The sequence below is a fragment of the Haliotis rubra genome, unplaced genomic scaffold (genome assembly GCF_003918875.1).
Source record: "Haliotis rubra isolate DU_JTF1 unplaced genomic scaffold, ASM391887v1 Scf754, whole genome shotgun sequence".
In the NCBI taxonomy this organism is placed as follows: domain Eukaryota; kingdom Metazoa; phylum Mollusca; class Gastropoda; order Lepetellida; family Haliotidae; genus Haliotis; species Haliotis rubra.
This window is the reverse complement of record NW_025767473.1, coordinates 214,777-242,373: the sequence shown is the minus strand read 5'-3', so window position 1 is coordinate 242,373 and position 27,597 is coordinate 214,777. Positions and strand designations below refer to the sequence as shown.

The following is a 27,597-nucleotide window of genomic DNA, read 5'->3' as shown; positions in this document are numbered from 1 at the left end:
AATGAATCATTGATCATGTGGACTGATGGGTGAAATGATGCACATTACTGCTCTTAAAGAAACAACCAAAAAATTAGCAAAACCATGGATGTGTTGTGGGTGCATTGAATAATATTGTGTCCCTCTGGATGCAGTGAATTGTTGTCTGCGTCAATTTTCTACATTTGTGTATACTGGATGCACTTTTGCACGTCGTGTAAAACCCTGCATATTCTGTGTTGGGAATGGTTATGGGTGGGAACTGTGTTGTACTGGTAGTCAGCTAATCTGCAGATTTGTTCAGACATGAAGTGGTCTTTGTTTGGTTGGCCTTTCTCTGTGGTGTTGACTCGAGCTATTGATGCTGTCAGTCTGATGTATGGTGTACGAGGAGTTTTATTACACACCTGATATATACGGCCACGGTCATGTGGCTGGCTCATAGGTGGGGACAGGAGAATACTTTGTTTTCACATGTATTAGGGGACTTGGATATTGCTGGCCTTATCAAAGCAAAGATATTTGTCATCTTTTTTCCCTCATAATTAATTGATGTAAGGAATATGATTAAGGAATATGATAAACTTGGTTGGTTTTTGATGCCCTAATTTGTCGCTGATTTTAGTGGTTTGCATTGTATTGGGTCAGAGAAATTATACCTGCATCAGTTGTCCTACCCTCATCCTATCCTCGTCCTATCCTCCCCCTACCCTCCACACATGGTGGTATAACTGGAAATCTGTTCAAAGTGACAATAGACACTCTATTCACCCACACATGCAGAACCGCATGCACCCTAGCACACACACATGCACGCACCCAAGCATGCATGCATGCATGCATCCACTCACTCACTCACTCACTCACTCACTCACTCACTCACTCACTCATTCACTTTACTCACTCATTCACCTTACTAACTCACTCACTCACTCCATGACCTCCATACACCAACAGATTTATTTGTAAATAGACATCAAGTCAAATTACACATCTCCAATGACTGAAAGAAGCAAAGATAGCACCGGATTACTTGTCTTGACCTTTGAATACAACCGGAACTTCTTGCAGCTTAATGGCTTCCCTTCTTCGGCTCAGAATACATTATTTCCAGCTGAAAAGACATTTATATCAGCCTTGTGATTCATTTAGAAACCTCAAGAGGTTGGTTAAATGAGGCTTTGAACTTAAATGTAGTGCGGGGCAGTGGGGTGGCCTAGTGGTTAAAGCATTCACCTGTCACACTGAAGACCCGGGTTCAATTCCCCACATGGGTACATTGTGTGAAGCCCTTTTCTGGTGTACCCTGCTGTGATATTGCTTGAATATTGCTAAAAGTGGCCTAAAACTAAACTCACTCACACTGAATGTAGCGCCAAGTTGAATTTCTGCTCTGCCAAACAGTTCTTAATTGAATATACAATGCTATTTAGAATGTGGTCAGACTGAGAAAGTGTAATCCCAAATGTAAGATATGTTAGGTTTCAACCGATTGCTGATTTTGAGCTCACGAGTGAACACAATTCCATGGCAAGTTTGTAGACTCAGAGTGATTGATTGAGCGATGTTGCTTCCAGAAGAAGCTTCTGGAAGTTGCTTCCAGATAAATCAACAGTGGTGATTGGGTCCATTGTCACAATCATCATAGAAAGAAGATAAACTACATTGGATAACTGAGTATGTTCCAGTTGGATCCATTAACAAAATTAGAGTTGTGTTTTATCGGTAATAATTCATTCACTCATTCAGATAGACAGAAGAAAGCATGTTAATGAAGTTCAATCATTGTTCGTCATTGATTTGTAGGAAGCATGTATAGCATTAATGTTTGTTGTAATGACATTTGCCTTGCATCCCACGGACATGTAAAGATGAGTGTGAATGCAACCAGTGTTTAGTCCCACTACAGACATACCTGTCTGTTTACCTGTACCTGGGTTTGATGCTAATGCCATGCCTATATACTAATGAGTCAAATAATAATAGTCAAAATTACTTCAATTTAAGCTTTGGAACAAGATTCTGTCAGATTATCCATTCATGCCTCAGGCTCGGTTGCAGCGATTTAAACGCACATAAATATCAATGATTTATATCTTCAAATCCCTCTTGTTCTTGTGGCTACTGTTACGAAGATCCAATTCACTATTTCTTTTCGTGCATTAATTACACTGACATAAGACATAAAATGCACTTCTATACTAAAGGATATGACATCAAATCAATACTATACGGCCACTCTCATGGATCTACTAAAGGTAATCTTGAATTATTAGAATCTATCCATTCTTTCATTGTCAGGCAGATTTGTGTTGTAATAGTAAAACGAAATTGCACTTACTATTAAGTATTTTCCGACACTAATGGCTCTAACGTTAAAAGCGGCTATGTTACAGTTTGTGATTGTTACATTTCCAGAAAGCTATTGTTTATCGTTTGTTAATATCATGTTTTTCTCCGCACGATTATTATATCTATAATTTATCTGTATTTCGGAGCGGTATTCAGATAAGCACCATACTGCTTGTTTACCAATCCGGTTCCTCTTTTGGAAATAAATATGTTTAAACCATATACTTGTACCTGGAACAGCAGTTGCTGCATACCTGCTTGTATACCTCTGCCTAGATTCATAATATATAATTATGGCTAGGGGGGGTGATGATGATGATTTAAGAGGTGTCACCCATTTTGTTCTGGGGAGGTAGGGGGGTCAGCAATTTTGTACACATGTTGGGGCAGCAATTTTGTGCATGTGTGTTATTTAAAAAAAAATGCTTAAACATTATGGGAAAGGGGGGTCATTGATGTTGTACATGATATGCTTGGGGGTCACTTACTTTGTGCACAAATTTTAGGGGGGGGTCATTCACATTGTACATGCTTCTCCTTAAAAATCATCATCACCCCCCCTAGCCATAAATTATGAACGATCCCTTAGATTAGTGCAATACATGTCTTTTTGCCTAGATTAGATTGGTGCGATAACTGTCTTTTTGCCTAGATTAGATTAGTGCAATACCTGCCTTTGTACCTAGATTAGATTAGTGCATTACCTGTCTTTTTGCTTAGGATTAGATTGGTGCAATTCCTGTCTTTTTACCCAGATTAGATTGGTGAAATACCCTTTTTACCTAGATTAGATTTGTGCAATACCTGTCTTTTTACCTAGATTAGATTGGTGCAATACCTGTCTTTTTGCCTAGATTAGATTGGTGCAATACCTGTTTTTTACCCAGATTAGATTGCTGCAATACCTGTCTTTTACTTAGATTAGATTAGTGCAATACCTGTATTTTTACCTGGGCTAGATTCGTACAATACCTGTGTTTATACCAGGATTAGATTTCTGCAATAATTGTCTTTTTACCTGGATTAGATTAGTGCAATAGCTGTCTTTATGCCTAGTGCAGGGCCTGTTTTTTTTACCTAGATTACAAGTTAGTGCAATACCTGTCTTTTTACCTTTAATTAGACTTCAAGTTATTTCAATACCTGTCAGTTTCAATGTACCAGTACTAGATGTCACAGTGACACTATCCACCTTATCAATCATTTATCCAGCCAAACTAACATACAACACAGTTTAATGCTAAAAAAAACTATCAGGAGGCAAATATTCTTTTGTGTAAACATCAAGGCAGCATCAAGAGCTTAGAATTACAATTATCATAAGTCATAATGTGTTGCTTAGTGCTAAGACCACTTTGTGAACACTACCCTGACCCATCAAACAGCGTGACCAACCCCTCATGCAATAGCTGCCCATGCTTGTAACTGAATTCCACCCAACAATGGCTCTAACATGCTTCATTATCCAAACCGAAATTTAAGAGAGGGATTGATTTCACTAAAATATTAGGTTACATGGTTCTGATTGTCAGTTGTAGCACAGGGTGGCCTTGGTGCAGTTTCCCCAGAGCCTGTCACTTTGAACAATACAGTTTCCTACCTGTACAGGTGCAATAAACACCTTGCAAGAATGGCTGTATAACTTAATTGAATTACACCTGCAAGGTGTGCCTTCCCCTAAAAAATGACTTAATGTATTTTAATTGAATTTCTGACATGTTTATAAAATACAAATGAAATACACTAAATTTGAAAATGAGATAGAGGTTTGTTTACTTCATGAAAGAAATTCATCAGCCACTTAAAAGTATTAATTTATTTTTATTGTTAATCTATAATTCTACTTTAGAAATGACTGTTTAAACATAAGGAACCGTATAACATTTCACCCATTGCATGCTTCTTTACATTATTGACAGTACCAGGTAATCACTATTTATGCTTTTCTGCTCTAATCTTTATTTACTGGAGAGTAGAAATATCAATAAATATTCAAATAGATATGATTTTTTGCCATCTGACATATACCCTACAAGAATAACAGAATAACAACTATGTCAATTTCCTAGGCGAGAGCCTCTCCCTATTACTGGTCTGTGTTTGAACAGTGGATTAGATCAATAATCTTAGCAGCGTCACAAGAGCCTTTACGGTAGATTGGGCACGGTGGCACCCACTCACACTTGTCTCTATCACAGTGAAATGTACGTGTGTCGTTGCCCAGTGAGCTCACGTCACCAGTCTCCAAATGGTGGTTCAACGTGATATCAAATGATCGAGTAATTCTACCAGCTCTCTAATTGGATTTTACTCACCTGTGTCGAATGTCTTGGGAGACCTGTAGGGGATAAAAATCTTTACCTGGAGTACTTATGTCTGGATGTGTTTGACATTTGCTTAGCTGCAAAATGGATCTGGATTATGATCAGCTGCGAAATATACGACTCCGATTTGTCAATGCATGTTTCCAGGTGGGTTGAGAGTGCCTTATATTTTCTTAATAGCAGCTGATGAGCAGAGTAGATTGATGATTTGTTTAACTTGTAAATATCAGTTTCTGGACAAAATAATGGAGACCTTTGAAGCAAGGTTTGTGAAGATATTGATTAGTTTCATAGATTGATGGACGGACAAGGGTTCTTTGTTATTCATGTTTGGAGAATTGTCACATAATTGAGCTTGAATTATTAATTTGTCTGGGGTGTTAGTTCAGCTTTGCCTTCCGAAATATCGCAGTTACATGATGTGTTCTGTGAATGATTGAGGTTGGACAATCCAGTGATTGATACAGTGAAGAGTGATCTATGCCTGGGTTTGATCACATGCGTTTAACCAAGTGGTCAAGACTGACCAGTGTTCATAAGGTCACACACAACCAGCATCAGATCCTGGAGACCCGGTCTCATTTCATCATCCTCAAAATCTTTATTACGCAGGGGTGGAAATAACTTTAAACTTGCTAGTATACTCCGGTACAGTGGCACATGTAAAATCACTTGCCCTGATAATTTTTCCACTATACCGGCTGTTTTCCTTGTTGTTTTTAAATAAGCAACATAATTAACATTGGAAAGTCAACTGGACACCACAGTGTGATATACAAATTTGCTTGCCCGACAGAAAAAAACACTCGACTCAGACGTCGGGCAATGGGTTATTTCCACCCCAGTTACGTATGAAGGTGACGAAAAAAGGAACAATTTCTCAAAATTATAGCATTTACCAGTCTACCTACATAGATTATCGTACACACCTGGTGAAACTTATCAGTAACGTGTGTAGCTGTATTGGAGTGTTTAGAATTTTAATACCTATTTTCTATGTTTCTAACTTTTCTGTCATTTTGTATGCATTATAGATGAAACGAGCTAGATTGTTAATGTCTTCAGTTTTGTTTTGTTTAAGGATGTTGCTAAACGATCTACTCTGAAGTTCTTTATAAGCTGACCATTTCAACAAAAAGTTATATTCATCTTCTAAATCTACTTTACATGCAGGACAATTTCTTAGTGATACATCAATATTTTGCCCCCTTCCTACGCCACTCTTTAAACGTTAGACATTTGTATCTATCTTAGGTTTATGTTAGTATATGTGACTCACAATCACCTTGGCTCTAAGATCACTTTGTTCTAACAAGTGTTCTAACCTGCCCCACAGTAGGAATACAAAAGGTTGCCGTCAGTAGAAGTAATAAAGGAAACAATTGTGTCAGTATTTCCGATATATTTGTCAGGAACAGCTGAGAATCACTCCATCGTGTGTAAGTATTGCAGCTTCATTCCAACATCAACTTGTGTATGAACTCATTCTCATAACAAAAAGGCTGCAGAAAATAGTTAAATGTTTCTCAGGCACATTTCTTTCTCAAAAGTGAGAAGGGTAGCAATTTTAGTTTTTTATTCAAATTTATTCAGCGAAAAAATGTTTCTTTTCCCCCAATGTGAACCAACAAACAAATCTTACCATACAATGACCTCAGCCTATAGGTCAGTTTCACCTGTAAAGCATGTCTTTTGTGGATAACAATATGTTTGATATGGAACTGGAAACATTAATATTGTTTTGGCAAGAAAAAATGACAGGAATTATAGTATCATTTTTGAGGCCTGAGAAACATGTTTTTGTAGCCTGATGGGCATATCATGGTGTGTTTGGTTTGACAGGTACCTTTATCTGTGATAACTAGGGTTATCTAACTGTTGGGTGTGTGCCCAGTGTTGGTAAACATTCATACTGTACAGGTACCAGTGTGTGTGATAACAAGGGTTATCTGGCTGCTGGGTCTATATCCGATGGTGGTCAGTATTAATACTGGTGCAGGTACCTATGTATGTGATAACTAATATTACCTAGGTAATATAATTAACACAATAACTTGAAGGATATACAATCACAAATATATACACACTCACTTCAGCCTCCCTGCTCCCTCGTTCTCTGTCTCTCTGTCTCTCTCTCTCTCTGTCTCTCTCTCTGTCTGTCTCTCTCTCTCTCTCTCTCTCTCTCTCTCTCTCTCTCTCTCTCTCTCTCTCTCTCTCTCTCTCTCTCTCTCTCTCTCTCTCTCTCTCTCTCTCTCTCTCTCTCTCTCTCTCTCTCCAGCTGTATCCATGCTTGAAACTGTTATTGATTGCTGATGTACATGCATCGGCACGTCCCTGAATATTTCATGTGGGAATAGTCACAACCGCTTGACAAGGTATTGACAGTGCCATTCACACAGTGCGTGTGTACTAAGCCACAGCGTCGGGGACAGACACCACGTAGTCGGGAGTAATGCGCTGTGTGCACATGCAGTGCTGGCGTAATGGACATTAAACCATGCTGAATACAGTGTATTGAATAGACATGGATTTGTGTGCATGTACTCCCAGTCTTGGGGTTCCACATTTCGACTGACAGGGCTCTTTGCATGAAGCAATAATGGCACCTACTGTTGTAATCCTTTGTTGAGGTACACAAGTTAAGATCATCTCCGTGTTGGATCTCTTTGTGGAACAGTAACAAGGGCTCTTCTGAATAATTCCAAGTGCTGTATTAAACATTATAAGTGTCCCATCATTTTGAGTGAGTGAGTGAGTTTACTTTTATTCCTGTTTTAGCAATATTCCAGAAATACCACAGCGGGGGACACCGGAAATGGGCTTCACACCAGAGGGGATTCGAACCCGGTCTTCGTCATGATGAGCAAACACTTTAACCAGTTGGTTACCCCGAATCCTATCATTTTGAGCTGTGACATTAATTGCATTTGTGTTCACATATCAACTGCCCTTTTCTTGTTCTTGGGATTTTTAGCTAAAAATTTGTTCCAGAAAAAAGTAAATCCCTGTTTGTAGAATAATACATGGCGGTTTGTTTAAAAGATTTCTCCAGGTTTGTGTGCAGGTTCACACAGATTGATACAAAATACATCGTCATGAGCCAATATCGGTTTTCTGACAGCTGTGACATTATCCATGGAGCCGTCATGTTGATATTATCAGAGGTACAGATAAGCTGCGTATCTGCGTAAATGACGCAAATATTTATGTGAAAACTCATTTCTTATCAAGTCTGTTGCGTACATGTACGCTTGAATTTTTGTAAATACTTAGTATATTTGATCTTACATGCGTACACACTAAAATGTCAAATATTTGTTTGCGTACCGGTGCATAGATAAAATAACTGAGGTATATTGAGAGGTTCTATTTCAACACATGAACTAGGCAACTTGCAGGCTTTCTTATAGTTTCTCATAATACAGATCCAATATAAATAACATTTAAACTTCATTGGCAAAATGGCAAAATACCCAATTGACTTTGAGTGAGGTGGGTACAATTTATGTGGTTACTCTAAGGAAAGTTAGGATACCCAGTTGAGATGAGCACAAGCGAGTACATAACTCAAAGACCCAAAAACGTTATCTGTAGCTCTGATTATTCAGCTATCAGCCAAAACCAGGCAATATTCTCAGATTATGTCCCAGCTGTATATGCAGGGCACACAGTGACATTGTGTTACTTTGTACACCGCCCACATTGCCAGGTGGGCGCCGTCCATGGTGCCATTCACAGCCTGATAACCATTATTGACAGAGCAGGAAATAACTCTCATAAATTTGTGTGATCAATGATCATTTGATGATCTCTACCTTGGATCCTAGCTTCACTGCATAATAAATTCAGTAGAATCCAATGGCAGTACTGGAGTACCGTTGTATTGCCAACTATAGTACTGGTGAACTGTTGTACTGGCAACTAGTACTGGTGAACTGTTGTACTGGCTGACTACAGTACTGGTGAACTGTTGTACTGGCTGACTACAGTACTGGTGAACTGTTGTACTGGCTCACTACAGTACTGTGAACTGTTGTACTGGCTCACTACTGTACTGGTAAACTGTTGTACTGGCTGACTACAGTACTGGTGAACTGTTGTACTGGCAACTAGTACTGGTGAACTGTTGTACTGGCTGACTACAGTACTGGTGAACTGTTGTACTGGCTGACTACAGTACTGGTGAACTGTTGTACTGGCTGACTACAGTACTGGTGAACTGTTGTACTGGCTGACTACAGTACTGGTGAACTGTTGTACTGGCTGACTACAGTACTGGTGAACTATTGTACTGGCTGACTACAGTACTGGTGAACCGTTGTACTGGCTGACTACAGTACTGGTGAACTGTTGTACTGGCTGACTACAGTACTTTGAACTGTTGTACTGGCCCACTACAGTACTGGTGAACATTTGTACTGGCTGACTACAGTACTGGTGAACTGTTGTACTGGCTGACTACAGTACTGGTGAACTGTTGTACTGGCTGACTACAGTACTGGTGAACTGTTGTACTGGCTGACTACAGTACTGGTGAACTGTGTACTGGCTGACTACAGTACTGGTGAACTGTTGTACTGGCTGACTACAGTACTGGTGTACAATTCCCCACATGGGTACAATGTGTGAAGCCCATTTCTGGTATCCCCTGCTGTTATTTTGCTGGAATATTGCTAAAAGTAGCGGAAAACCCAACTCAATCACTCATGTAAATAAATCTGTGTATATTGTACTTGTCATCTCTTGTTCTACCTGGCTGAGCTACCCCGTTAAGTCAGGTGTGTAGTTTCTTCTGCCTGTCAGTATATAATAGACTGATTGGTCCATATAATGTACTAACACAGGGTTTGATAGTATGAGGCAATTGTTAATTAAATCTCCTAAGACTCAGGCAGTGATGAACATTTGCATAAATTCACTAAGTAAAAATCTCTTTCACTAATCGTTAATGTATTTAATGATTTATGAGTGAATATAGTCTTATGTCGCTTTTAGCAATATTAGAGCAATATTCCAGCAATATCATGGTGGGGAATGATTTATGAACGAGCTAGACAGTTCATCCATTCTTAGTGTAATTAATACATTAAATTATAGACCCATTTTCCTATAACCAGTATTGTATTCATAACAGCACTCTTAACGTTTAGTGGACATCATTCAAGTGTTGTAATATAATCTAAGGTTGTTGATAGCCATCAATCAATGCTGACAGCATTGTGCTAGTAATGACAATGTAAATATACACACACCCTGCACACATCTCAACAGCTGATAGCAATATCTTAACCATGTCCGCATTGTGTACCATGCATTGCTGGGGTAGATTTCACTAGTGACATGTCAATACTTGTCTGGCATCTGACCATGTACATTTCAAATACAGTTATTTCAGAATTCAAGTAATAATGGACAGGTTCAAGTTATTACACTTGAATTTAGTTTGCTAATAAAGTCAGGGCCGACTTCTTTCAAGCTTGATATATACATGCACAGCCTAAGAGTTGAAAAATTGAAACTAGATATTTTTTTATATTTTTTTAATGCTGTGTTGTTTTTTAATCCCCTTGATCAGAAATAAGTAAAATGTGAACAAATTTATTTGCTGCCACTATCAGTATGAACAGAATATTTAATGTTCTGTCTTTAAAACCTTTGAATATTTGCCCTGGAAACTCCTGCCTTCACTTCATTCTTCAAACTTTGAGGACATTTTTTAAAAAAAGTCCCTGAAACTGGGATTTATGTATTTAATATTTCTGGACCACCAACCTGAATTTGGCCCTAAAAATCAATAACATCCACCTGAAAAGTGGTTGTGGCCTAACTTTTCAGAAAGAAATTATTGAAATAACTAAGGCATATTTGGTGAACATAGAATTAGTTTTCAGTTATTGATTTTCCTGTTTGCTGTACCAAACAGTGAGTTGAATAATGTGATATGTTAGTTTAGACTTCGCTGAGCGTATGACAGTGTTGAAGTCAGCACGTCTCTGTCGTATACCACTCAGTCTGGGTACCTGTGTACACATAGCTGATCTGTGCCCATTTTAAACACGAAGGGGATTGAGTTCAAGGGGCTTATTTTCATGTCGTAAATGCGTATTATTGGTTTGTGTGTCCCTCTTATATAGTTTAGAAAACTAGATAAATAATTATTTCTTTTAAATAGATTAATCAAATTATTTATGTTTATGTATTTGACAGTTTTATTCAGTGTCAAGACCCTGGCCCAAAGTACATAGTCTTTACAACCTGTGAAGATCCGGGTTAGAATTGGTCTTCTGTAACCATGCTTGTCACAAGAGACGAGATCGGGTGGTCAGGCTTACGGACGTGGTTGACACATGTCATCGTATCTCAGTTGTGTAGATTGATACTCATGCTGTTGATCACTGGGGTGTCTGGTCCAGACTAGATTATTTACAGACCGCCACCATATAGCTGGAATATTGCTGAGTGCAGTGTTAAACAACTAATCAACCCAAATCAGTAGCTGCAATCAGAAATCCTCGACTGCTGAATGATTCAGACAGTGTAACAAAACAACAAAGTGTATACTCACCCCAAGCTTGTTAAATAAATCACAGTGAAAAGCATCACAAGGCTTCAGTTCCTTTGATCTAACTTAACCAGGAACATTACCGTTTACAAATGGCTTAAAAGCTGAATGCTGAATATTGGTGGTGGGGTAGTTGTTAAAGCATTCTCGTCACACGCTGAAGACCCGGGTTCAATTCTTCACATGGGTACATTGTGTGAAGCCCGATTCTGGTGTTCTCACAGTGATATTGCTGGAATACTAATAAAAGCGGCATAAAACTGAACTCACTCACTCACTCACTCACTCATAACCGAATACACAACGTGTTGAACTTTGACAGACATGTTAGATGGTTAGATATTATATGCATGCATCTGGGAGAACTGCTCACTGTTAAGGAATACTTATTTGCTCTTATTTATACTGTTAATGTGCCACATTTAAAAAATATTGTACCAACTTCAAAAAGAGATCCAAGTTAAAGAGATCCAACAGTCTTAGATTCGAGATAGTACTGTGTATCTAATCTCAAATTTGAGATAAGCATAAACGTACACGTATTTATACAGTGAGACAGACTTGGAAAAAGGTTTAAGGTATTGGAATTCCAGACATTAGGGTTTGACTGTAAATGTGTCACGTTTGGTTCCATATCTCCTTTAATAATGCTATACAATGAAAGTAAAAAGCTTTTTTTAAAGTTTAACAGTGTGAAAGCTGTCTGAGTGAGTGAGTGAGTTTAATTTTACGCCGCACTCAGCAATATCCCAGCTATATGGCGGCGGTCTGTAAATAATTGAGTCTGGACCAGACAATCCAGTCATCAACAGCATGAGCATTGATCTGCGCAATTGGGAACCGATGACATGTGTCAACCAAGTCAGCGAAACTGACCACCCGATCCCGTACGACAAGCATAGTCGCCTTTTATGGCAAGCACATGGGTTGCTGAAGACCTATTCTACCCCGGATTTTCACGGGTCGAAAGCTGTCTGAATGGAAGCTTAAGGCAGTCAGTGGTCACTCAGTGACCCGTGAGAAACCTGTTAGGTAAATGTTTACATGATTTCAATCTGACAAGACTGATCAAGCAAACTAAGGTCCAATTATGTCATTATTTTTCAACACTGCTCCAGGAATCTTCAACCAGCAAATCCCTTTTGAATAGAGACAGTTATGGGTGATTTAGTGCTCAGTTGAACATGTGGTAATGTAATAGACACATCAATTACCTACTAATAGTTAAACTCTGTGTGTTATCAGAGTGAAATAAGTTTCTAGTCATACATATACACTGGATGCCTGTCTACGTAAACATGGCGAGATTTCCTGTAGGCTGAAAATGGTGGACACTTCATTGGTTTTTGGTATCGAATGAAAACAAACAGAGTGTTTCGTGAAGTTTTTACAATAAAATAGCTTTTACCAAAATATAATTTTTACTACCCAATACAAATTTTCAAGGCGTAGACATATCTTCAGTTTTATTTGTGGCATGTGGCCAATTGCAACGTAGGGTGTAATGCAACCATTTTGCCATGCAGAGTTGTGTCCTTTAGATTGCCAGGATCCTGTGATTGCCTGAAGTATGTGTCTAGGGTTGTCACCTGGGAATTTTTGTGGGTTTCACCATAGTTGTAAACATATGCTACCTGCACCACTTACTGCAAAATTAAACTGACATGCCTTGATGCATCCTTGTATTATGGGTTTTCCAGGGCTTATTAACATCTGTTGTCTTCTTGTTAATTGCTTGAACACCTGTTTAACAAGTCCCTTATTTATAAAAAAAGTGTATTTTAAACTTAATTGATCTCCCAAGTATTTACATCCTGTGTCATTATAGCAAGAGGAAATACTGCCGTCAGAAAATGTATGATGTCCAAACACATATATCTGATAACTGAAATACTTTTCAAAGTGCAAAGTGGCATCACACTCAAGCACTCAATCAATCAATCAATCAATCAATCAATCAATCAATCAATCAATCAATCAATCAATCAATCAATCACTCACTCACTCACTCACTCACTCACTCACTCACTCACTCACTCACTCACTCACTCACTCACTCACTCACCACTCACACCACACCACCACACCACACCACACCACACCACACCACACCACACCACACCACACCACACCACACCACACCACACCACACCACACCACACCACACCACATCACATCACCACACCACAAGACTGTTTACATTTTTGTGGTGTCTATGCTGGAACACCTACACCAGACTGAATATGGTACAGACTTTTAGTCCACTACCTGTTCGCTGAAAGCCCAAACTCGTTTATCTTACATTTGACATCCGGTGAGATAACACATCAAGTACCTCCAGTCCAGGTTATGCCATGAACTGAACATTTATCAGACTAGTTCTTCCCCATGTCACAGACAGACATGGTACAAATGTTATTTCATAGCAAACGTGTTTTGGGTTGAGATGTTTGCACCAAGACATTTGGTATGGTTCAAGAAACTAGAATATTGCTGAATTTATTCAAATTCTTCACTGAAATATATAAGTACAGGAGTTGGATTTTATGCTGCCTTTGCCAATATTCCAACTGTATCACATCAGAGGACTATAGATTCACAACCTGTACCCCTGTGGGGAATTGAACCTGAGTCTTAAGTGTAATGACAGAACACTTTCCCCACAAGGCTATCCCACTGGCTCGTTTCTTGTTAGACAGACATAAATTATCCAAATATGTCATTTAATAACTGACTGACTGACTGACTGACTGAGTTTAGTTTTACGCTGCTTTAAGCAATATTCTAGCAATATCACGGCGGGGGACACCAGAAATGGGCTTCACACATTGTGCCCATGTGGGGAATCGAACCCGGGTCTTCGGCGTGACGAGCCAACGCTTTAACCATTAGGCTACCCCACCGCCCCTCATTTAATAACACACACTGTACAAATATTGGAATACACCTTGGTAAGATGCTAACATCAGTGAATTTGCAGACTACATGTCTACATATAGTTTTCAGATTGTTGAGGTAATATGTTCATGAATCAGTATGGCTGTGGGGTGGCCCAGTGGTTAAAGTGTTCACTCGTCACACTGAAGACCCTCATTCAATTCCCCAGATAGGTACAATGTGTGAAGCCCATTTCTGGTGTCCCCAGCCATGATATTGCTGAAATATTGCTAAAAGCGGCGTAAAACCAAACTCACTCACTCACTCCTTGGCGGTGTGGCTTTTCTTATGTCAGCATGAAATAATGGTTTCCAGTAAAAATGTTTCGGTTCATAAGCACTGTATGTCTGAATCAGTAGTGGAAAATTTGGATAATTTAATCCAGCACGATATATTGTTAAACTGACTTGTTCCACAGAGGACTGAGTTGACTCTGTAACAGAGGACCAGTAGTTGTTCCAGACTATCGTGTTTGTTCTATAGACTATTGGTTGTTTCAGGAGCTGGACACACAGCGGCACCAGAACCGCCAGGCTACCAAGGACAAGGTGTTTGCTGTAGCTCGAGCCAAGGACATGGTCCGCGACCAGAACACTGCCGAGTTGGAGAGGATCAAGGACAAGGTCAAACAGGTGAGGGTCAACGTTAAAACACCTTGATGAATATAAAACACACAAAACAGGTGCAGTAACACAAGCTCCAATACAACAAAACTGCAGCCAGGTATCTAGCTTCATGACTTTAAACAGATCCCTTAGGTCATGCAGATCATGAAGATCATGCTTGAAATATGAATACAAATGATATTTACCAGGGCGATTGGGCATATGGGGTGGGGGTTGTCACCATCACTTTGAATATATTATGACTTCAAATCTTTAATGCAGATGTGTTTTAACTGACACGTCTTGTCTTATGTTTATGGGTCAAGACATCCTATGGTAGGAACTGGGGTGGGGTAGCCTAGTGGTTGAAGCGTTTGCCCATCACGCTGAAGACCTGGGTTCGATTCCACACCTGGGTACAGGGGTGGAAATAACCCATTGCCCGACGTCCGAGTTGAGTGTTTTTTTCTGTCGGGCAAGCACATTTGTATATCACGCTGTACCGGTGTCCGATGGACATTCCAATGTTAATTATGTTGCTTAAATAAAAAAATCACCAAAAAAATCGGCCGGTATAGCAGAAAAATTATCAGGGCAAATGATTTTACATGTGCCACTGTAATGGAGTACACTAGCAATTTTAAAGTTATTTCCAACCCTGGGGTACAATGTGTGAAGCCCATTTCTGGTGTCCCCCACCATGATATTGCTGGAATATTGCTAAAAGTCATGTAAAACTAAACTCAAACAACAATAAGATAGGAACTATATCAGGCTAGAGTAGTGTAAAATACACAAAGCAGACTGAAGACATGTGCATGTCACTGCAGAGAGATTTGTCATCTGGAATTACTCCCTGCCTCAAAACACAAAAGGGAGATTACTCTGTACCATGACTCTGTGATATGGCAATTTGTTTGGTTGATTAATGGTCTTGTTTACCTGAGACAGTCAGTCCAGATTAACCAGGATACACTGTATTAATGTATACGTACCTCCACATGAGGATGAGTGACATGTCCTCCCGGTAGAGCCTTCAGTAAAGTCGGCGCTGACAGTGATCACCACGGAGAGAATGTTCAATGTACTTTGTGACTTACAAATACATGATATGATCACCAGTATAGCATAGCTTTGATACAACAAAACTGTGCAGTATAAAACTCTTCACACCAAAGACCCGGGTGGTGGGGTAGCCTAGTGGTTAAAGCGTTCGCTCGTCACACCGAAAACCCAGGTTCGATTCTCCACATGGGTACAATGTGTGAAGCCCATTTCTGGTTTTCCCTGCCGTGATATTGCTGGAATATTGCTGCATGGTGTAAAACCTTACTATAATAATGAAATTGTCTTTAACAAGTCATGAATGGAGCTTTCTATGTAATGTGTATCCTATTGCAACTTCAGTATTGAAAACCCGTCGTGATGTTGCTGGAATATTGCTTAAAGCGGGGTAAAACCATACTCACTCACTCACTCAGTATTGAAAACAGTTGTTATTGTTATAGAAAGGGTGCGTTGATCCTTGCAAGTAGCTCCCCAAAACATCTCCGTCTGTAGCTTGACATATACTTAATACAGGGATGGCAACTTTTCGCTGATCTGCGGATTTCCGCTGATTTTATTTCAAATTGTTCAATTGTGAATTGTCTAAATCCACTTGAGAAACCTTCAACTCGATGACACAATATTACGTGTCAGCTGAAAATAGATTTTCCTGTTGCCATCCCTGTTAATAACTGTTAGTCTCTCCAAGCATGTTATACACATTTCCACTGTTTTTAAAGAGATGCTTGTGCTATAGTTTTATCATTTTTATAAATGTTTCAATCTAATTCTATAAATTCCACTTGGTGTAGACTCTGTAATTGAGACATTATGAGAATCTGTTTATTCCTGATGTAGGATGGATCCCGAAAGACTGATACACAATATCTTTATACCTTTGGACTAAATGACATATCTGTATCAGAACTGCTTCCAGAAAATGCACATTTAGAATGCAGTGAATTCTTGACTGATAACAACCTGCAGCAACAATAGCATGACGACATCATAATGGTATACTGATTCTGTTAACCCTTGATACACACAGCAGGAGGACCAGAGCTAGACATAGCCAGTCAGCTTACTGGGTATATTAAGGCCAGACCAATTTTATTTCTTGTTTTGCGGATCCGCTGGTCGTATTTTTTCAAGAATAAGAAGAAAAAAAAAAATAATTTTCTCCGCTCAAAAAATAAATCCTTATGTTTTATTGGCCCAAATGTAAACTTACAAGAAAACTTATTTTGGGATTGTTTTGGGCCCCATATTCACTGCATAAATTGACACTTAAAACACTTTTAATATTTAGAAGGAATATTACTTTGACTGGTGATTTTATTTTTATTTTTTTCCCTCCTGCCTTTTGTTTTTTTAGGACAAAAATCCATAAAACAAGAAATAAAATTGGTCTGGCCTAAAAATGTAATGAATATCTTAATTAGTAAATTCAGTTGCTATAGGCTTACTGGATAAATGAAGAAACAAATTAAGATCCTAATCAGTAGATTCATCTGGGCTAATGCAGGGGTAACTGTACAATAAGACGTTATTGGTTCATTGTTAATTGATTGCTTTAATTGTATGTAATAATGAGTGTGGGTTTATGTGTGTTAGTGTAAATAATGGTGGTAGTATCGATGAATAAGAACTGTGTATATTAACTCTGCAAAGAGTCCTGTGTACTGTAACAAGCCCAAGGAAGCCTAATGACACAGTGCTATGAGTTCTAGAATCTGTGTAAGTGAACTTTTGTGGTAGAATTTCTGACAGAAAAACTCTGCTCATTCAACCGGAAGAGTGACACCTCAGGCCAAGTTATGACTGGATATATCATGTAGGCATGTGCCTGAAGTGTCTGGCTATATAAATGCTGGCCTGTAATGAATATTCATGAAATGGAATGTCTTGTTTTTATGGGCACGCTAATCACATTGTACATGTGCACTCATCTGAGGTAATGCAAGCCCTTGGCAGTGTGGGGTGGTAGCCAATTGGTTAAAGTGTTCGCTTGTCATGCTGAAGACCTGGGTTCAATTCTCCACATGGTTGCATTGTGTGAATCCCATTTCTGGTGTTTCCCCGCCATGATATTGCTGGAATATTGCTGAAAGCTGCTTAAAACCAAACTCACTCTCTCCCTTGACATTGTGGCTTTTCTTATGTGAGCAAGAAATAATGGTTTATCGTAAAAATGTTTCGGTTCATAAGCACTGAATGTCTGGTGTCTAACTGCATAACTTAGGAATTTGGACCTGTGAAGATCCGGGAGATGGATGTCAGCAACCCATGCTTGTCGTAAGAGGCGACTGATAGGATCAGGTGATCAGACTCGCTGACTTGGTTGACATAGGTCATAGTATCCCACTAGTTGATCGATGCTCATGATGCTGATCACTGGATTGTCTGGTCCAGACTCGAATACATACAGACGGCCGCAATATATATAGCTGGAATATTGCTGTGTTGATTGTCCGACCCGGCTGTGATAAACGGATGTTTTTTACAATTAAACAACAAATCAACGAAATGTCTTTCATTATCACAGAAATGGTTCCCTTTTTTGTCAGAATCACCATTAACGAGAGCTGACTGTAGCATGCCATAACTTAACACCATTATAATGTAGCGTTATGTCAAACTGTATCACTCCTAACTACAGGACAACCACCGGGAGATGGAACGACTCCGGGAACAGATCAAGGTGATGGAGGAGGAGGTGAGGCAGCTGAAGGCGGAGAAGCAACAGATGAACCGCTCCGAACGGGACACCACGTCAGCCCTGGACCGTGCGGAGAGAACGGTGGTCAACGAGGTGAATGAGGAATGTCGCCGGAGTGCTGGAGTGCTTGGTATTTCTCCCAGGAGAGTCAATCAAGGGAGGTAAGACATGTCTGTGTGGGATTCTGGGTCAGTATTTGTCTACAGCAACCTGGACTGAGTGTCAGAACCATTGACTTGGTTGGTTTTACCCTTTCAGTATGGACTTGGCCATCATAATATAGCTAGAATATTTCTGATTCTGGTGATAAACAAACAATGGTATATGTAATTTACAGACATGTACTACATGGAACTCAAGATAAGTTTAAGGAGCAGGATTAATGCAACCTTTAGAATAGAATGTTTTTATGGATTCTGCAAACCTTAATATATTAAAAATCTGAACAGCTTTATATATTTTGACTCATGAAGGTCCGGGTTAGAATAGGCCTTCAGTAACCTATGCTTGTCGTAAGAGGCAACAAACGGGATCGGGTGGTCAGGCTCACTGACTTGGTTGACACATGTCATCGTATCCCATTGTAGATCGATGCTCATGATGTCAGTCACTGGATCGTCTGGTCCAGACTGGATTATTTACAGATTGCTGCCTTATAGCTGGAATAATGCTGAATGCAGCATTAAAAGCCAAACAACACAAATAAACTTCTCTTTTTTGTCTTGACATATTGAGATCACATTCTAAAGAACCAAACATGACTTCAGGATGCTGCACAAACAAAATGGCGTGAAACTTGCCCTGAGGGAACTAAATAGGTTGATTGAGAATATGTAATCAGACATCTACCAGTACCTAACTCCTCAGAGGCTCATCCTCCCTGTTTGTTTCAGCATCAATGGCAGCAGTAGCCCTGTGCCCTTCAGCAGTCTCAACTCTGGCAAATACAGGACACCAATCACTGTGGCTCTGGTAAGAAGATATATATGGTCTCTGTAGATGGGCCGCAAGTCATACACATTAAAAACAGGTGTGGTGGGGTAGCTGAGTGGTTAAAGCATTCGCTCGTCTTACCAAAGGCCTGGGTTCGATTCCCCATATGGGTCCAATGTGTGAAGCTCATTTCTGGTTTTTCCCGCCATGATGACGTTGCTGGAATATTGCTAAAAGCTGCAAAAAAACAAACTCACTCATTTTAAATCTGCCATGTCAATCAGTATAATTGAAGTTAATTTTAATCACTGCACTCACTATTAAACTTATGTGGGCGAACTTTGTTGATGTGTGACGATATGGATATTGTAGGCCAACCTAAGGGCCTGCAACGAGGAACTGCGGGGTCACGTGACCGACCTGCGGCAGGAGCTGGAGACACATCGAAACCTGTTGCAGAAGACCCAGAGAGACAAGGTACATACTGCCACACAGCTAGAACCTCACTATGTTCAGTGTGTGAAATAGCTTCTGGCCCTCTAGCCCGCGGCTAGTAAAAATCCACTCGGACCAGTAAATCTCCACAGTCACTGGTCCAACTGGCTAGTGAATTTTAATGGGGTCATTTTGTAAGTGCATCACTATCTCCGAGTTATTATAACACACCTTCAAATTATGCAAGATTATGGCCTGAAAAAATGTTCATCATCATCATATTATTATTATTATATGATATTGATATAGCGCACATATCCAGGCAACTAGTGCTTGCTCAAGGCGCTGGTATTTTTTCCCTCGATCATTGGATGTTAGTCTCAACGGCACATCGTGTTATCAATCTCAACTCCCTGGGGAGCATACAACTTAGCAGCTTAATGACATGTCTACATTCAAATTTCATGCTAGTGAATTATTTTGTGGGCTAGTATTTTTTAGGCATAGCTAGCCCAAATGGCTATCAAAATTTGGAAACTATTTCGCACACTGATTTGTTTTATAGGTTTACGATCACTAGCTCATATGGTCGTGCGTTGTAACACAGGGAAGGGAAGTTTCTACAGATTTTGATACGTCAAAGGATAGGATTTGTGATGCATATTATTATAGTATATACATTGTAGATTAAGGTTGTGTTTAGTCTCTCTTTTCTGACGTTTATGTTCTATATTTCCTTCCAGGACGAATCACTAGACAACCTTAGAAGAGATTTAGAAAAAGAAAAGAATATAGAATTAGAAAGTTTAAAAGAGCGATTATTTAGGGTAAGTAATCTGTGTTTATGTCACTGGTGTTACTTGGATTTTGATTACTTGTAGTGATTGATTCAGTAATTAATTCATAATAATTTCACCCAGTCAAGTATGTAAACAGTATGATCCTTTATGGAATAAAATAGTTGGGTAGATTTCTTTTTGAAAATGAAGCACGGTACAAGTTAGTCAATATTTGCCAGTGAATGTAGTCCAATTTTCATGAAAATATTTATGACTAGAAGACTGTATGGATTATTTCATAGGAAACAGGCACTGTCTGACATTGAGGTCATATTCAGATCGGTAGATATAGTTTTTCAAGCTGTTTTTGTTTTCACTATGCAAGGATGAACTTCAGTGAGTATTAGACGTCACAGAGACTTGCGTTGATATCTGCAGTACCTGTGTTACTTCACGCTTCTCTCCCACATCAAGCTGGCACGATATAACTGTATATATATTTTATAGTTATGTTAAAACAAGCTTTATACTGACTGTTGGTTTCAGTTGATAGAGGAAGTGTCAGATATTCGACGATTAAAAGAAAGAGCGCTCAAATTTGACAACAGCTTTTTATCGTAAGAAGCAAGCACCGATGGTGCACGCTATGTAGATTAGATATGACCTTCACCTTTATGTTCCTCACCCTCTCTCCGTCTCAGTCTATGCATAGTAAAACAATAGGAGTACCTTTCTAGACCTAGGTTCTAACTAGTACTTTAAACAGCATCGTTAATATTTGATGGTTTTTATTTGCGTCGATCATCCTTCACCTTTAAATGAATCTAGTTGATATGCAATGTAGGATAGTCACAGTAACTATAGACATGGCATCTTCCTAGCAAGAGGGGCGGTGGGGTAGTCTAGTGGTTAAAGCGTTGGCTCGTCACGCCGATGACCCGGGTTCGAATCCCCACATGGGTACAATGTGTGAAGCCCATTTCTGGTGTTCCCCGCTGTGATGTAGCTGGAATATTGCTAAAAGCGGCCTAAAACTAAACTCAGTCAGTCAGTCTTCCTAGCAAGAGAACGTTAGTGAGTTCTGTAGTGTATACACCATATGAAGTATGACGTGAATCAGTAAAGTTGACGTGATGTTCACACATAGTGGAATAACCAGTAGTAGACTGACTGTAGTAGACTGACTGACTGAGTATGGTTTTACGCCGCTGTTAGCAATATTCCAGCAACATCACGGCGGGGGACACCAGAAATGGGCTTCACACATTGTACCCATGTGGGGATTCGAACCCGGGTCTTCGGCGTGACGAGCCAACGCTTTAACCACTAGGCTACCCCACTGCCCCGCCAGTAGTAGAAAATATTGTAGTTTAGTGCTTTCCTTGTAAGAAGGATTGACATCAAAACGCACTGTTCATAAAGCGCAGAAAGCTTTCTTTATATTTGTTAAATAGAAATGTGTCTTACCCTTTGACCCCCTACTATCACACAATATAAGTGTGATATATTTCTTAGGGTAATAGTAATAATGTGACTCTTATTTTGCCATTTTTCACGACAACCCTCCACCCCTCAATGTCTCAATCTCACTGACCCACCCTCCCTCCCTACATTTATGACCAGTCCCTTATCATGACAAGCTGGAGATATGATACACTGTGATCGAGGATGATGACAATGCACTGATTTCTTCAACCCATCTGTCAGGAACACGTAGATGAGTCTAACAAAGCCAACCTACTGCGACAGGCCCCTGATAGGAACGTGCTGCACGACAATGACATCATTGACCTGAAGAGAAATATTCATCACTGGAAGGAGGAAACAACCGATAAATATGTCCGCAAATTTGAGGAGGAATTGAACAAACAGCTGGAAATGTAACTCTTGTTTTCAAGGTCTTTTGTATTAAAGTGTGAAATGAATTATAAAATTGGTTACCTGCAAATTAACATGCATCAGCTACATATATCAGATATATGTAAATTTTTTCTTAATGTTGATAAGTGTCGTGCACTCACATCTTGTAGTTCCTGTCTAAACCCTTCTATTTTTCTGACCATGTAGTGCGTTATATTGTTGCTTTTAGAGTTGTACCTTCCTCTCACATTTGGATGACTGTATCTTGGTGACCCATTTTCATTGTGGACGTATCACTAATTCTTTAACTATTTCATGGATTCATTCAGTTTCTTTTTGAATAGTATGTTTTTTGTGAAATACATTAAAAATGCATCTTAAAAATGTGCAGCTCAAATGTTCTACTACTAGATACTGTAATGATAGATACATAAGATACATATATGATCTATTTCATAATATATTGCCAGGTTCAGAATATATGATATATTATAAGGACATGCATTACAAGGTGCCAGGTGCATAATAACTGAGATATTTGCCAGAATACATGAGATATGTTTCAAGATGTAAAATGTGGGAAATATATTGCCTGATACTGGATAGATGAGACATATACCCTAGGTTACTTTTGCTAGGTGACGTTTATGTAAAATTTCCAAGCAATACAAAGTATATTACTGTTAAAATAATATGTCAAAGACAAGATGCTGTGTAAAACATGGGTATTTACATAATGGCTGTTGCAGACAACAGCGACAGCACTGGAACATCCAACGGGAACTACGTGAGAGGAACGAGCGACAACAGCGGGATATCGACAGACTAGAGAAGGAGATTCATAAAGAGGCCCTGGTAGGTGGCTCTACATAAGGCCGCATGAGGATTTGTAAATCAGCAACTAGGGAACGATGTACCAATTTCACTGAAAATAATTTTCCTTCTATGGTCTGAGACCCGTGAAGAATTGGGTTAGAATTGGTTTTCAGTAACCCATGCTTGTCATAAGAACCGACTAACAGGATCGGGTGGTCAGACATTCTGACTTGCTTGACGCATGTCATTATATCCCAACTGTGTAAATCAATGCTCATGATGTTGATCACTTGATTGTGTGTCCAAGATTACTTACTGACTGTCAGCATATATAAACAACAGAAAAAGACAAAATCTATGGTCTGAATTGAAAGTTCCGATACCCAAGACTTCCAATAGAAGTGCCATTATCAGGCAAACTGGGAAAAAAATGTTGTTGGTAATTTTTAGTGTTGGTTATTCTTTAAAGTCCATAATTTTCTGAAAAATATCAAGGTATTTTTATATTGACTATAATTGTAGTCACTACTGTAATGACTCCTGATCTTTACTGGTCAAGTTATCAGTGAAATACATGTGTATTTTGATGCACATTTGCTGCAGACTAAGAACAGAAGATTATTATGAACATTGTTGTATCTGTTTTGCATCTCTGCAACAGTAAATAACATTTATTTACTGCAGAATTTCTGCCAAACATTTCATGCACAATATGTTCTGTAAATATCTCTGTAAATATATTTTTCTCATTTGTGCCGGATGTATGTTGTTACAGACTCAAGGTCGGTATGTCAGCCCTGTGAGGAACAGCCTCCAGCACAAGTTCCAGGGAGATAACTCTCTACAGAGATCCAAATACTTCTCCACAACGTTGTCTGTACCTGACCTGTCCAACCCAGCCCACTATAGACAGGTGAAGAGTGTTAGTTACATGGCTCTTTGTCAGGGATAGTACGGCCTGTATGGTCGTATTTTTTATTTTTTACGGGAACAGTTTTCAGATGTTTCCTTTCACAAAGCATGTCACCATGATTATAGTTGCAAACAAACATTATCAGTTGACATTCACGGGTCATAACTCTTAAAAACTATGATTTACTGGAGTTTCAGGTAATACCACTATTTAGGATATATCTTTAGGTCCAATCCATTTCAGGGGCGGTGGGGTAGCCTCATGGTTAAAGCGTTGGCTCGTCACGCCAAAGACACAGGTTCGAATCCCCACATGGGCACAATGTGTGAAGCCCATTTCTGGTGTTCCCCGCCGTGATGTTGCTGGAATATTGCTGAAAGCGGCGTAAAACCAAACTCAGTCAGTCAGTCAGTTCAATCCATTTCAACTTCATAGATAGGTACTGTATAATACCGTAGATAAGCCGATCTCATAGATAAGTCGAGGTCCAAGCTTGACCCTTAAAATCAAAATCAAAATTTTGGTCTGAATTATTCGCAGCAATCACAATCTAATTGCGTCTACTCACACATCGAAATGAAGTGTAGGTGACAAGAAATGGATGTGTATATATATTTTGTTTAGCTAAAATTCATATTTGTTAAGGCTGGATGATCACATGTCAACAAAGTGTTTTCGCAGTTGAAATAGCGAGATCGCACAAAATGACATTGGTGAAATTCTTCCATGCATAAAAACTATCCCGCAATACAAAAAAGTGCTGCCGCCTGACCTTAGTATGATAATAGATATTTAGCATTTATAGAGCCAAAACTGCAATTAAACTAACTCAATGCCAGAATATATTTCTCTTGGTAATATAATAGTTTCAGATACAATATTGTTTGCTCTTGTCCCTTCAGACAAAGTGATACGATGTGGTTTTCTTACCACCAGAAAGTGTAATTTGTAGATAAGCTGACCCCCTTCTACTGTTTTTTTACTTCCGCAAAACCCGACTTATCTACGGTATGTTCACCCAGTATGGAGAATAGCTGAGACTTTTATCTCACCAAGGTTTTCCTCCTAGCAGACATGCAGTGATGGAAATCAAATACTGTTCTCAAATTTTCTCTGCTTTTCTGACACTTCTAAATAACAGTTTGTCTCTGTTTTCAGACACATGCACGAAGCGTAAGTCCAACACGAGAGCATATGGTAGTTTCCTCCCTTGAAGAGCGCTTCAAGTCAGCAGAGAAGGACGTGGCTCTGGCGGAACAGCACACGCGACAGAACCAAGCAGCTCTGTCACAGAAGATGACGGAGATGAATAAACTACAGAGCACACTGTCCAGTCAAACAAAGGTCAGTGATGCCTGTCTGTGATGACGATCAATGCTGTAGTATGTGGTAGTGGGGTAGCCTAGTGGTTAAAGCGTTTGCTCATCACGATGAAGACCAGGGTTCGATTTCCCAAATGGGTACAATGTGTGAAGCCCAATCTGGTGTCCACTGCCATGATATTGCTGAAATATTGCTAGAAGCAGCATAAAATCCTACTCACTCACAATATGAATATGAACAAGCATGCATGGTGGAATAAAACAGGATATGGAGGTAAAAGTTGAGAGTTCTATTTGTTTCCAGAATAACTGTGCCATACATATGTAATAAGGCTGGGTAGGTTTTATTTTGTAATTATGAATATGATATGACATTTCTGTTTGGGAGTCCTGTAAGTTTTTGTAACCATAAGCTGGGTGTTTTATCCTGTATCAGCAATTTAGTCAAACATATGTGTATTTTATCCTCAGACAGTGGTGCTCATGCTATAAGCCACTGTTGTGAGTGCGATGTTTCGATACAGATTCTTGTACCTTTGTCAAGCAAGAATGCCTCTCAAAGAAGTGTTGTACACTTAAACCCCATTTCACCTTACTCCAGATGATTGTTGAGTCGTTTTTGTCATCGTTTGACTGACAATGATGATTTTTCATCCAGGAACTGATGGATCTAGAGCGAGCATACAGTCACCTACATCGGCAGTACAACCAACGGCCATCATCCCCAACCCGCATGTTCACCGCTGCCAGATAGTTCCCGACTCACGACACAACTGTAACAATATACGCTCTACATTCTCCTCAAGACCATAAGGATGTACACTCTACACTCTCCTCGAGACAGTCACCTCAAGCTACCGTCTGCTCTGAATGTTTCATCAACCTGTCGTTTCACATTGTTGACTGTACTCCGTACAGTGTTATCAGGCAGCACTCCAATATCATGTTCATAATACATGCAGTGCTGAGGAGTTGTATTGGAAAGGGAGACAACTACTGCTTTCCTTACATGTCATATATGTATGTCTAGATACTTAGTATAATCATTTCTTTAGCGTCTATTTTATATGTCTATTAGGGAATTTCTTGTGTTGTCGAATACTCAAGATACACAAGGAGTTATATCATAAGCCATTTTTTTCAGAAATTGTGTTTGTATGCTAAATGCACGAGGGGATATTGGTGGCAAACATGGCTCAATCCAAGTTCAGAATTGTTTAGCACTTTTATGACTTATCTGCATCATAGCTTAAACAAGTATGAAAACATCTTCTTGAAATGAAAAAGAATTTATAGTGCTTCTTGTGCTTCAAGATTTGGCCCAAAACTCTAATACATAGAAGTTATTTTACTCTTACCCTCCGACATACTGAACCTCAGTATTTCAACACCAATGGTAATACAGCTGATATAAATGGTAATACCACTGATATAAAGGTATACACTGATATAAATATACACTGATATAAACGGTAATACACTGATATAAATGGTAATACCACTGATATAAATGGTATACACTGATATAAATGGTAATACCACTGATATAAAGGTATACACTGATATAAATGGTAATACCACTGATATAAAGGTATACACTGATATAAAGGTATACACTGATATAAATGGTAATACCACTGATATAAAGGTATGCACTGATATAAATGGTAATACCACTGATATAAAGGTATACACTGATATAAATGGTAATACCACTGATATAAAGGTATACACTGATATAAATGGTATGATATAAGGTAACACTGATATATAAATGGTACCCATACACTGATATAAAGGTATACACTGATATAAAGGGTATTGCACTGATATAAATATAAAGGTATGTTATACAGCTGATATAAATGGTAATACCACTGATATAAAGGTATACACTGATATAAATGGTAATACCACTGATATAAAGGTATACACTCATGAGTCATGTCTTAATTATTGCCACTTAACTTGTAGTTATTTTTGTTATTAGTTTTAGGAATTCACACACTAACAT

The 27,597-nt window shown here is 39.1% G+C and overlaps 1 protein-coding gene across 3 annotated transcripts in view; it reads left to right on the top strand.

The window, feature by feature from the left end:
- The window catches only part of LOC124260204 (trichohyalin-like), a 151,926-nt gene extending 125,064 nt beyond the window's left edge, over positions 1-26,862 (top strand). For all 3 annotated transcript variants that reach the window (XM_046694467.1, XM_046694466.1, XM_046694465.1), the window contains 10 exons: positions 14,655-14,786; positions 18,466-18,686; positions 19,419-19,497; positions 19,831-19,935; positions 20,637-20,720; positions 22,380-22,552; positions 23,282-23,387; positions 24,124-24,261; positions 25,420-25,605; positions 26,242-26,862. In XM_046694467.1, coding sequence (XP_046550423.1) covers positions 14,655-14,786; positions 18,466-18,686; positions 19,419-19,497; positions 19,831-19,935; positions 20,637-20,720; positions 22,380-22,552; positions 23,282-23,387; positions 24,124-24,261; positions 25,420-25,605; positions 26,242-26,337 — 1,320 coding nt within the window. In that variant the 3' untranslated portion in view covers positions 26,338-26,862. The remainder of the gene's footprint in view (positions 1-14,654; positions 14,787-18,465; positions 18,687-19,418; positions 19,498-19,830; positions 19,936-20,636; positions 20,721-22,379; positions 22,553-23,281; positions 23,388-24,123; positions 24,262-25,419; positions 25,606-26,241) is intronic.
- Positions 26,863-27,597: the final 735 nt, after the last annotated feature.